The sequence below is a fragment of the Amblyomma mixtum genome, chromosome 2 (assembly GCF_055824585.1).
Source record: "Amblyomma mixtum isolate Tamu chromosome 2, ASM5582458v1, whole genome shotgun sequence".
In the NCBI taxonomy this organism is placed as follows: domain Eukaryota; kingdom Metazoa; phylum Arthropoda; class Arachnida; order Ixodida; family Ixodidae; genus Amblyomma; species Amblyomma mixtum.
Window position 1 is genome coordinate 103,575,365 of NC_143013.1, and position 13,249 is coordinate 103,588,613.

At 48.4% G+C, this 13,249-nt stretch overlaps 1 protein-coding gene across 1 annotated transcript in view; it reads right to left on the bottom strand.

The window, feature by feature from the left end:
- LOC149360354 (uncharacterized) overlaps nucleotides 1-13,249 on the bottom strand; it is an 87,903-nt gene that overhangs the window by 24,874 nt on the left and 49,780 nt on the right. Inside the window, exons 6-9 of the mRNA XM_089572289.1 lie at nucleotides 12,939-13,068; nucleotides 7,591-7,635; nucleotides 4,714-4,792; nucleotides 3,987-4,098 (exon numbers count right to left, since the gene is read on the bottom strand). Coding sequence (XP_089428415.1) covers nucleotides 3,987-4,098; nucleotides 4,714-4,792; nucleotides 7,591-7,635; nucleotides 12,939-13,068 — 366 coding nt within the window. The remainder of the gene's footprint in view (nucleotides 1-3,986; nucleotides 4,099-4,713; nucleotides 4,793-7,590; nucleotides 7,636-12,938; nucleotides 13,069-13,249) is intronic.

Sequence of the window (13,249 nt, forward strand, 5' to 3'; positions counted from 1 at the left end):
CATCCTCCTTCGACGCAAACCACGTCTCAGTAAGCATAACAAGATCAAAGCGTACTTGAGCTTCAGTAAGAAGATGATCGAGTTCATCTCGCTTATTTCTCCCTGATCTAAGGTTACAATGAATACAATTGAGGCTTCGCCGGCCATCAGCATTGAGAATGTTCTTAAGACTTGATAAGTTCACTTGAGATGTAAAAGAAGGGAGCATTTTACTAGATAGGGGGTCGAAAAGAAAAAACTGGTAGGAGTACTAGGCCGAAGTTTATCACAGACTGTCAAGATCTGCGGCACAGCGAATGACAACGGCACTGTCACCCTCCTTTTGCCATTGCAATGCCACGAAAACTTGTAATCATGGCTCTTTGCCCAATCCCTTGTGCGGCGCAGCAGGTCCCTGTTCTGATTAGTCATGTTTTCGGTGATCGTGACATTCGACGAACTCTTTCGAAGTTCTTTACGCGCTTCCAGCCACAAGTCACGAACAGATTGCTGAGCAAATCGGACAATGATTCCAGGTATTTTGTTTGGTTTTGATGGAAGTCTATGAACAGCGCCAATGTCATTCTTTGTGAGCTCTGGCACGTGGATGGTCTGACCTAGATCATTCAGTTTACACATCAAGTTTTCATTTTCCGTTACTGGGATGCCATGAATTTCAAGATTGAGTTTTCGGCTACGCCATTCGAGGTCGTTTACAGTTGATTTCATTTCTGCACATACATAGGCCCGCGCCGTGGGAAGGTAAGTCCTCCACAATAAAACTTGGGTTGGGCCTAGTTGGTACATGATGTTGTGAAGGTGTAGGTTGCGCAACCACGGGACAAACCACGAAGAAAGACACAGATACACACACAAGCGCACTAACAACTGTTTGCTTCTTCCTGGGAACGCATACTTATACACCTGGCCACGCATGCTCAAATGCAATCTTTAACAACAATAGTCATGCCAAGGGCTGTTAACGCAGACGCGAACGCAAAAAATTGATTTCGGCAACGTACAGAGCCACGGACGTGTCACTGATACAGTCTACAGCGTTTTCCTTTATGTGGAAAGCTTCCGAAGCCAGCCGCGCGTGTTCAGTTTTGCTTTTTCCTAGTATCACGGTCTCGTCAAGTCGCGGTGCGCAACTGCGGCAAGAACTAAGATGGGACACAAAGTGTGCCCCTTTGTTTGTGCTGTTCTTAACTTTATTCGCATGCCCCCTGAGTCGCTCGTTTATGCACCGCCCTGTCTGCCCGAAGTAGGTCTTACCACATGAAAGAGGGAAGGAGTATATCACCCACGGTGGAGCAAGGGATGTAGGAAGTCCCGTGCCTGATTAGGCATCCACTCCTTCTATCACCGCACGTGCGGGCGCACAGCTTCGCCAGTTTATTCGGCGCAGAAAACGCCAGAGGGACACCATGCCTGCCTGCAACTCTCTTGAGGTGATGAGACGCCTTATGCAGATATAGCACCACCACAGGCCTGAACGCTTCGCGTTCACTCGTCCCCCTCATACTTGGCGTACCGGTCTTCATCTTTCGTATCAGGGCCTCGGCAACCGCCGCTCCACATAAAGGAAAACGCTGTAGACTGTATCAGTGACACGTCTGTGGTTCTGTACGTAGCCGAAATCAATTTTTTGCGTTCGCGTCTGCGTTAACAGCCCTTGGCATGACTATTGTTGTTAAAGATTGCATTTGAGCATGCGTGGCCAGGTGTATAATTATGCGTTCCCAGGAAGAAGTGAACAGTTGTTAGTGCGCTTGTGTGTGTCTGTCTTTCTTCGTGGTTTGTCCCGTGGTTGCGCAACCTACACCTTCACAACGTAAGTCCTCTAGTTCAGTTACATCAGGCGCCACGAGATGACTCTTCGCTAAGTGGCCCTTGTCGCCCTTTATTTTAACCTGTTACACGGGTAAGAACCGGCGCCTTGATTACAACGTAATAACTCAAGCCTGACGTCCTCTCGTTCTTTCGTTTGTTCACTCGATCACCGGCCGCCATCCCTTGCCTTCGTCTCTGCGCGCGCCCCGTCTAGGGCCAACGCTTAAAACAAGACCGAAAAAAAAAATGCTTACCGCACGCGTATGGCTTGGTTGCTCTGAATGATGGCCGGCTGGCCAAACGCCACAAAACAAGCGCAACACGATGACATCCGGTTTCTATGGCAATGAGATAGTTTAGATATATTTCCATTGGTAATTCATACGGCTATAGAAGAACTTTTTGTTGGGCTAGATGGTGCATGTTGTAAGAAAAAGAACAGTAGCGCAATCAAGACGAACACAAGATAGGACCACACAGGACTAGCGCTAAACTTCATCTAACTTTATTCACTAACAGCGCAGCAAATATAAGGAAAAACCAGGATACGTGCCGACAGATACCAGTTTCCACACCACACTATCTACTGAACCGTTCAAGATACGCCATCTCCGATTTGTAGAGGTTCAGTGACGTATCGCTAACACACGATACACCTCTCTTCCTTATATGATATGCTTCCAATAGTTCCCTCGCCCTTGCGTCTTTGCTTTTACCTAAAATCTTTATCTCATGAAACCGTGGTTGGCACTTTCTGCAGTACTTGCATCTTGCCTGTGGCAAATGTTCTGCCGCTCGAGGGCATTCATAACACTCAGCGCAGTGCTGAGAAAGGTGTGCACCACTTACGTCTTTCACTGACCGGGCGTGCTCACCTGCCCTTTCATTAATGCACCGCCCTGTTTGGCCCACATAGGCCTTCCCGCATGACAGCGGTATTTCGTACACCACCCCGATGCAGCAATTCACGAACTTCTTTGCATGTCTGATGCAAAGTTAGATGAAGTTTAGCGCTAGTCCTGTGTGGTCCTCTCTTGTGTTCGTCTTGATTGCGCTACTGTTCTTTTTCTTACATCATACGGCTATGTTTCGCTGCTGGGCGGATAGAAGACGCTACGATCAAAAGCCCGATTTTGAGGTGCGAGAGTGATAGGTTATATGCTACTGACGTCCAGCGCGTGCTGTGTCCCTACCTACATATCTTACACCGCAGTGATGCCGATCACGCCTTCAAATGCATCTTCGTGCTCCACCGTTCATCGGCGCCGGTCCACCAGTGCGACATGGGCGCGGTTATGCGAGTAAAAGCCGATCCATATGACGGACGAAGTCACTGATCCTGACCGCGGACAGAGCACCACGTCACCCGACGTCACTGGCTCCGCCGCGTCCGCCGACGGCAGCGCACGGTCCATAAAATCAGTTGTAAGATTCTACCTCCCGCGCCGTCGTCCTCTCGTTGCTCAATGACCTCATCGCAGTTCCCTCCGAAGAGAGGTGCAAGTGCCGCCCACCACAACTGCACCACCACAAAGGAAATGGGCAGGCGGCAGAACCGCGACAACCACATCAATTTAATCGCACAAAAACGCCCCCATCCTAGCAAAATAGACAATAAACGAAAATGCCAAAAACATTATTCCGGAGGCTCGCTCAGGGATGACGGCGCACTGTCAACAGTTAAGACTTCTGAAAGCGCAGCAGACTGCTGCTCAGACGGCAGTGTGCAACGCGCGCGCCTGTTTTGAGCTTGCGAAGCCTGCACCGTCCGAGGACGAGGCTGAACAAGTGACGTCGGGTCACGTGGTGCTGTCTCCGCGCCCGGGCGGAACCGATTTCGTCCGTCGTGTGGATGTGACTTAAGTGGCGTGCTTTTGCCAAGGCTGCCGCATTCTCCAATCGCCTACGTCTAATGGCAGAAGACCAAATGCAATAAAACCGAAAAGAATCACTACGGAATACGACCCCAGGTGTCCCTTCACTGTTCACGTATATACCCTTGCGACCACATTTCCACCTTTGCTAAGTTCGTCACGAGTGTGGTCTCCAAGCGCGCCGAGCCGAAGTCGTACGCGCGGAGGACTAGGGCACACCGATCCACAGAACAAACAGAAAAAAGAACCTCGGAAGCCAACTTTACGACCCGTACTACTACACTCAAAGTGACCACTTACCGGGGTAATCGGCCTCGCAGGCCGCGTCCGCACGGCCCATTGGGGGATAGTCTGCGCACCAAGGAATCCTTGCCTCGATTTCTTCCACTGGCACCGGCACAATGCTTGTCTGCTAAGGTACGAAGAAAAGCACAATCACCTCGCTATACACTAATTACGCACCTGACAGCATCTTTGTGCGCAGCAAACGTGTTTGGGTCCGTCCTCACCGTTGCTGCTATCAAGTGCGCCTAGTTGTACTTATTTTCGCTGAAGAACCGCGCCTACTAGTGCTGCGTCAGACTGTAGATTATTATCATTCAAAAAGCTTTGAAAATAACAAACGCGAGTCGCTTATTTTCAATTTTCAGCAAGTTTTCCATCCGGATGTTGTCGTTTGTGCGTTGTGCTTTTTACAGTAACAATTTGCCGCAGTCTTTCCTAAGCGTACTAATCTCTGCTGCTTCATATAGAACGCGAGTGAGACGAATAGTAAACCTTCATATCCGCACTCGACACTCGAGTCGCCAAGACAAAGAATTCCGGCAGTAATCTAGACGCGCATTTTCTAACCCGAGAAATAGACGCCTGGTTTAAATACTGTCACATAGTGACGACGGAAAAAAGTCGACAAAGAAGACTGAGAGGGATGATGGAAGGTTCGCGGCAATACCTCGGAGAGCAATGCACACGCAGTGCAGAAGACAATTAGGGAAACGCGGACGCGCCCGTCCGCACAAAGGCTTACCCGTGGGCGAGGACGTTGGCTCTCCTCTTCGCGAGTCTGTTGAGCGGCCGCGGCCTCGGCCTCCATCCTCAAGCGCTCGCTGGAAGAAAGGCAGAAAGGGAAACACAGGCGTCATTATTATTTCTTTTTTTCAAAGAAACGACGCTACAGCATTAATGCGTTTCACACGCGTCAATAGGGAAAACTCGCAACCCCGAGAGACGGACAGCGATATGCTCTAAAGGCTGGTTCACACGCAAGCGACTGAGCGAACTGAGCGATTGGGCGGCGCGGCGCGGATGGCGAAAATTTTTCGACTTGGAACAGGTTTTTGCGCCGCAGCGGCTCGAGCGGCCAGAGCGACGAGGTTCCAAGACGCAAAACTCTCGCCGCGACGCGCCGCCCAATCACTTAGTTCGCTCAGTCGCTTGCGTGTGAACCAGCCTTAAGCCAGCGAGGCAGAAACGGAACAAGAAGATTACGTGCTTGCAAAATCTACCCTGGAGGAGCGCACTTGCAGAGCAAGCAGCAAGCGAGCGCTACGTTAAGGACGTCTCGGCCGAGAGGATCGGGCTCTGAACGCTGCCGTCTCTTCTTCCTTCCTCTCCTGTTTGCTCACCCCCTCTTCTACTTCTTCCTTTCAGTCTGTCTCGCACTCGGCAGCCTTCAACAAACTACTCGCCCAAAATTTCAATCCCTTCGCTGTCCAACAACTGCTGTGCGCAATTGCGATATGCGCAAAAGACATTACATATGTTCTGTGTCTTGTGATACTACCTCAATTATTTCCACAGTTTGATAACTATACGTGGTGTTTCAGAAAAGCCCATCATTACTTTTAAAAACAATAATATTAACAATACTATTAACATTCATGATAATAATTCTTTTATTTTCCGTCGCAAGGGTGTGGGAGTCACAGTAAAGCAGCTCGGATAGCATCTTGACGAGCTCTCACGGTATAACTTTGCCGCAGAAGCCATAAAGATGGCTTAATATAGTTGATGGCGAACATAAAACGTGAATCGTGCTAACAGTAAGCTGGTTACATAGTTCCGGATATTTAAAAATCTAACTATTATAGAAGCGCCTGGTTGGAATTAGACGTTGGTAGAGAGCCGTTAGTAATAGCTATAACAGTTTTTGAAATTTCGAAAACGAGATTACTCTCGTTTCTGTGGCTCAGCAAATTTTTACCATGACACGCCAAAAAAATGCGCTTTAGAAAATCGCGCGTCTTTGGCGAGCGCAAAGCAACACCCCTCAGCCCACGTGACTACGTACCGCACGTTTAACATGACGCCTGTTCCACCCGTGCTACGGTACATGCCGTTGCACGCTGCTCCAGCCCACCCGAGAGAGAAGCTCGGGTGACACGTTTGCCACATAGTGACGTGCGCTGGCGGCGTTGTGCGCTGCTAGTCGTTCCCTTTCCCCGTGCTCCACCGTCTCCCCAAAGGCGCCTATTTTTATTCTCCAGAGGGTGCTGCTGTTTCTCTCTTCCTTCTTTCCCTCCCTCCTCCATCCGTTAATTAGGTTTTGAGGAACGGGAATGGCGCGATATCTCGGCGGACGCCTCAGCCGCGCCGTGAGGGAATTGGGGAGTAATAGAAAACCACCAGCGGGCCGTATATACACCCTCCAGACGCATTGTCCCTCGAGGTCCTCGCCATTGCGCATTCCCTCCAGTCATTGCCCTCCTTCCTTCTCTTCGAGAGTCTATTCAAACTCACAAGCCGCTACACACCACATACAGAAACGCGCCCTGACCCCTTCTCTCCAACAGGAGGTCGAACGAGCGGTCTCCGCACTGCAACCTTTCATCGTTTTCCTCCGCTGGGTCCCTGTGCATTCAGGGATTGATGGCAATGAGCTGGCCCACCAGCTCGCCCGCGACACACTTTTCCGGGCACCATTGATCCCCTGGCCCAAGCCCTCGGAGGACGGTGGGAGACTCACCCTTCGACGCACCATAAAAGAGGTCTACCTTGAGCTCCGCCTCGACAAACGCCTTTACCCTCCCCCTCATCCATCACTCACGGTGCCGGAGTCTCGCCTTCTTCGGCACATTCAGATGAATGCAGTTATCACCCCGTCCTGCCTCTTCCTCTATCGCTATCGATCGGACCCTTCCTGTCCCAACTGCCCCTGTATCTATGCGGACCTGGCCCATTGCCTCTTCTATTGCCCGGCTGCTCAGCAGTCGGGTTCCTTCCCCCCACCCTCTCTATCCATCACCACCTGGCTCGACTGGCTTGGCGCTGAAGGGGAAGAAGAACAGCGGCTTCTGGTCGCCCAGGCGGCCGACATGCTCGGCCTATAAATTATAGTCGAATAAAGGTCTTTTACTACTACTACTAGAAAAAAGAGGTACCGTGGTGGAGAGCTCCGGAATAAAATCGACCAAATGGGGATCTTTAACGTGCATCGACATGGAACAGCAGACGGATGCCTTACGTTTCCGCCCAGACGGCCCTTGCCATTTCCACCTGCAAAGACCATCGTAACGCTGCCTCATTAATAACTTGACGGGGATCATACGATGTGATGCGAGCGATCTGCGCTAGCAGGATTGGTTTCACATCGTCCTTTTTCTCGCTTGCACCCGCCAAAGCGCAGCGATACGGCTACAGAGGAAAGCTAAACAGTTTCCACCGAAACTTCGTATTAAAGGAAAATTCGTCCCGGCCCAGGGTTCGAACACGGGACCACCGCTTCACCGGAGCAGTCGCCCGAACCATTAAGCTAAGCGTATTCCCCCTTGTAATAAACACTCCCTTAATACAAGTCTACTCCACCTTGGGGAATTCGTCTAAACATTCGACCATTTTCCTTTGTCATTTTCGCTTTAACAATGATCGCCTGCCAGGGCATACGTGCATTTGATTTCGTCCTCACTTTTTATCTCCGCTGCTACGTGGGCGTGTGGTAGGTAGAGGCCATCTAGAAGGTGGAAGTGGGTGGGTGTAATTGCAGGTGGGTGAAATTATGGGAGTGGGTGGGGGATGCTCTCCGGTAGTACCCGCCGGGTAACCTCGGCGGCAAGATATCTTAACATTGTTGTACAGTTTTCCTTTTTTTTTCTTTTAACATGCCAGCAAGTGTAATGGCGACCGCTACATTTATTGTATTTGTATATTTTGTGTATTTGCCGAATGCAGTTTGCTTATACCCCCAGGGAGGAAGGCCCTCGTCAGGCACCACGCCTTTTGGCCTCCTTCCTGAAGTGTATGAAACACTTCAAATAAATACTTTTCAACTTTTCAACATAATCCCCGGCAAGACACGTTCTCTCTCAGCTGGTTGCCAGACACGACCGATTTATATCCTCACGAATATCAACCAGATAACAAAAACCCGGGAGGGCGGCAGCCGGGCCCAAATTCCTTAATCGACTGTGCATGACAACTCCAGTCAAAAGTTGCGCGTGACAACTTCTATAATCTGGGCGATTGGAAACATTCGCCCTTGCGCATAATGATCGACGGCATCGCGTCACCGACTGCGCACCGACTTTTAGAAATTTTTTTTTTCAAAGCGTCTTATACCCAACAATTCTGGCCAAAAGGATTTTTCGGCGGGAAACCGTTTATATAAGCATTTTTTTCATATAATGTAAGATTTCATTAAACCAATCAATCTATAAATCTTTTTGCTATCGTGAAAACAGTACCCTTTTGATTTTTTAAGGCAGTCTTAAATGTTCGATGAGAGGAATGAAAACTTTTTAAAAGAAAGATTTTGCTGCATATCACAAGAACTGTCCTTTACGTTCAATATTTCTATAAGAGTATCTTACTCTTTTTCAATTTTCAAAATTTTTGCCCGAAAATATTGGACATAACCCCTGTTTTCAGGAAGTCAGTGATGCCGGCAACTTTATCATTCCCTGCTATAGAGAATGGAACGGCCGTTTTGCACCTACAAACAAAAGCTTTTTTTTTTTTAATAAGCAAGAAGGGCGTCACGAAGTTCCACGGTGCGCTCAGCAAGTGCCTACATATTTTTTACAGCGAAAGCCTTTAATGCCTCATACTGTCGTTAGCAGACGCGTCGGCAGCCGTGTAGACAGACGCGTCGGCAGCCGTGTAGACAGACGCGTCGGCAGGAGTGTCGACAGACGCGTCGGCAGCAGTGTCGACAAGGTGGATGAAGCCTATCAAGCCTATAAGCTTTCTCATAATCTCCAAAAGATAGCGCAACGTTCGGGAACCAGAGTGGTTTTTTCGGCGCCTAAGAAGTTGAGTAATCTGTGTACGAAACATTTCAAGAAATCTAAAAAGGGTGTTGGTTGTACGAAAAAACATAGGAAAAAGTTTGTCAATTGTATTGAAAATGTCATTTATCAGATTCCTCTTTCTTGTGGCAAACAGTATGTAGGGCAAACCGGCAGATGCCTGAATGATAGGCTTCGAGAGCATGGGCGTGACGTAGATGATATGCGTGGAAAAGGGTTGTCAGCCCACTGCCGGTCATGTCACTGCATACCGCTTCTTGACCAATGCATGGTTTTAAAAGTGCACAATAACCGGTTGACGCGAGAAATCATAGAAGCAGAATGGATATCACTTTTGAAAGATGATTGTGTTAGTACCCCCTCTGTTTCATTGCTGGCAAAAAGAGTTCGCATATCTGGCTGATATGCTTTGCTAGCGCATGATTTGACGGCGTGATGGTATTGATGTCGATATAAAACCACCCTTACTTTCTGAAATAAACCATTGTTGGAAGTTAGCGCCGTGTGTTGTCTGTCTTTCTGTGTTCTTGTTTCTTTGCGCTACGTTTTTACCTTTCAAAAATAAAAGGAGTGAAGTCAAGAAAAGCAAAATAAAAAATAAAAATAAGAAAATAAACAAAAATAAGGACAAAATAAAAATAAGATGTGAAAATAAAAAGAAAAACAATACAATTAAGACAATGAACAAGAAATAAACAAAAAACATGAAAAATAAAAAAGTAAATAGAAACAAACAGTGGCCGGGAAATGCTTTCGCCTTGCAGCACTTTAGAGAGCCAAAGTGCCCCCTGAATTTTTTACGAAAGGACCCTGTAGCTGATTTTTCTTTGCGGCAGCCGCATCAGATGATGAAGGAAACAATTAGTTGGGCATATGGATGTGTTTTTCGAAGGATAGGACTGATATTCAGTGATTGTGGAAGTGTGAACCATGCCTGAGTTCTCATATTTTTGGACCATATCGAGTTAATTTTGTGAAATAAGCGGTTGCAAATATAGAAACAAATTTCCAGATTTTCCTTCATTGTAGAACATAATGCGTCTCTGACAGGGTTAACAGTACGCAAGGTTGAACTTAAAGGTGCACTGAAGATGATTCTGAACATGTCTCTTTGGCGCGGGAACTCGATCCACACGTTCCTAGCATTCTTAGAAACAGTGACTTATTGCCCTGTGTGGCCGATTTCCCCAATTAAAACGAATTAACGTCCGGCTCCCGCCTTTTTTTTTTAATTCTGCCTCGTACGGTGGGCGGAGTCGACCAACGCGTGGAGCGCTTTTCACCCAGTCCCGTGGAGGCTTTGCTTTCGCTTTATTTTGTTTTTTAGGTTTCCATGAATAAATAGTTTCATTCGCAGATAATATGATAATATAGCCGCAAAATAAGCCCGAAGAAATAAAAATACGCGCGGACTATTTGCTACTACGGACTACTACGTATTACTCCGCCGATGGCAGAGCGGCAAGCCGCCACGGGACTGGGTGAAAGGCGCTCCACGCGTTGGTCGACTCCGCCCACCGTACGAGGCAGAATTAAAAAAAAAGGCGGGAGCCGGACGTTAATTCGATTTAATTGGGGAAATCGGCCACACAGGGCAGTAAGTCGCAGTTTCTAAAAAAGCTCGGAACGTGTAGATCGAGTTCCCGCGGCAAAAAGACAAGTTCAGATTCCTCTTCAGTGCACCTTTAACTGTTGAACCAATGCCATTACTGCTGTAGATGTAACCTGCTGATCCTAAAGCCACGTTGACACTGAGTTATGATTTTAAGGCGGAAGCCTTTAATGCCTCATCATTGTAAGCAGGAGATGTCGACAGAAATGTCACGCTTTTCAATTGGTCGAAACGGTCGTGACGTCACAGTGCGCGAATTTCAAACGGGGCCAATTGTACTTTGGCTAGCAACCATGCAACCAGTTAAATGGATCGTATAGTGGTGCTCCAAGTAAGTGGGAATGAGTTTAAATAGCTCAATTACCCAATTAGCCTAATTAACATTTCTAGTCAGGCCAGATAAATAAATAAAACCGAGTAGGAAATTGCATAACTAGGTTTAGAAGAGTTAAACCTCACAAAATTTTTCCTTCTGCTTTATACTCAGTTATCATTTAAAAAATAATTACCATATTAGGCTCTCCAGGGTGGAAATTTGGGCAAGTCGGTAATGATCCATAACATAAGAGCAGCGCAAAACCAGGACGACGGACAAAACCGTCGTCCTGGTTTTGCGCTACTCTTATGTTATGGATATCAGGCTCTCATTCAGGAACACTACAAAAAATTCGGAGGAGGCACTTAAGCTCCGCCTTAAGGGTATGACGCGGTAGCGTTATTGGATTAATGCCCATATATGAGGAATTGGCCATTCTCTGAACCTGATGCTGCTGGTGCCACGTACTGTGAAACGGGCGCGCGGAGCGGTAAACCACGTAGCAGCGCTGCCAGGCGCCTTGCCGATACGCGCGGGACTCAAGTTGCACTCGTAGTTCGTCGGCACATGGTTCTCGACAAACCCGATGCCACGAACGCCAGCATAGCTACCGCGCCGAACGAACGGGCAGCAAGCCGCAAGCTTCGTGGTGAACGCGCCTTGGATGTGCGCTGCGTTGTTCGCCGCACACCGCGTGCGTGATTCCTGCGTCCCCGCATAGCCCCACTTTGCCCGAATGAGACGAGCGGGAGGCGCTGCCGTCGCGCGCTATCTATTGGGGCAGTGCAGTACATTTCGGGGAGGAGGAGGGAGTGGTTTTAGTGAGCGCCGCCTGATGGCACTGCGTGCGCGCCAAACGAAGAGGAAAAGTAGCGGAACCGTACTTTGCTACTCGTTTAACTGAGACCTCTCTAATTTCCATGCTAATAATGACTAATATACACCACAGTACATTTCTCTAAAACACCCTTCTAAGGCAACACCGTATTCACTAGACGCGCCTTTGTTCATTCCAAACAATCTAGCTAGTGTAGCGGAGTGATTAGTGTGCTCGTCTCGCACTCCGGAGGCCCTAGTTCGATTCCCCAACTCGACCAATTTCCTACCCGGTTTGATTTATTAATGCTTCTGGGATTTTTCGCTCAGGACCAACTCCGCCGACACCGGCTTTTCTGCGACACGGGGCCCTTAACGCTATCGAGAGACGCGGGTACGATCCCGGCCGCGGCGGTTGAATTTCTTTGGAGGAGAAATTCTAGAGGCCCGTGTACTGTGCGATGTCAGTGCACGTTAAAGAACCCCAGGTGGTCGAAATTTCCGGAGCCCTCCACTACGGCGCCTCTCATGGCCTCAGTCGCTTTGGGACGTTACACCCCATAAACCAAAACAAACCAACCTTAACGCTCTCGCATTAAAATATGTTTAAAAAATGCCACGCCAATGCTCCTTGGTTTCGGTGACTGCTTCCCTCACGTATTTCATTACGAGCCCCCTCTTTCCCATTTCCTTGTCTGCTCTCTAGCAATCTTCAAAATGCCGGTATACATAGATTAGTAGATAGCATGACTCATTACAGTTCTGAAGACAAGTGCAAGTTGTTAAATGTTCTCTTTCAATGTTCTCACAGTTACCCCATTATGCCCTGGTGTTTTATGGCAAGATTATTGGCGACTGATGTGATCTGAACATCGGTCATGGCTTCCAGCAAGAAATTCGCATGAACTCATGGTTCCTCTAGGGCCGGGAAAACAAAACTGTTCACCTCTCAGCAAAGCATTGGCATCGCCGAACATCTGGATTAGGTCGTGCATGAAGGAAACACACCGCATGGCGACGAAACCCAGCGAAGAAGCACACCTCTTTGTTTCGTCAACGTATTTCCTTCTCGAATCCTTACCACCACGCTAAAACGGCAGTGCTCTGCCAGTAAATTATACGTGCAATTCAAGAAGAAGCGCGGATCTAACCAAGCCGATCCCAGAAGCATTCCCCTTCAAAGCCGCCATCTTGGTTCGACTGTGGCGCCCCCTCTACGTCGCAAATATAGCAAGTGGTGAGCAATCGAAGGCATGTATACTTACGCTTCGCGGCGCTTGAACTCCTCGGTCTGTTCCCGATACATTCGCCTCCTCGTCCGCTGTGATTTATGACGGGCCTTCAGGAAATGCAGCTGCCCGCAAGGGACGTAGCCGGGCTGGCCTGGAGATATTTCTGCGCATGCGTCGCAAGCGTCGATCACGCTGCAGGCACCGAGCAAATACCGTGGTCTCCTCTTAGTGACTCCGAGGACAACTACATCAAACCGAATATCTTCTCAGTAAAAATCAATCGTAAATCTCTTTCTGGCTATGGAGATGATAGTTTGGCAGCAAAACACGCTTTCACTGCTGAC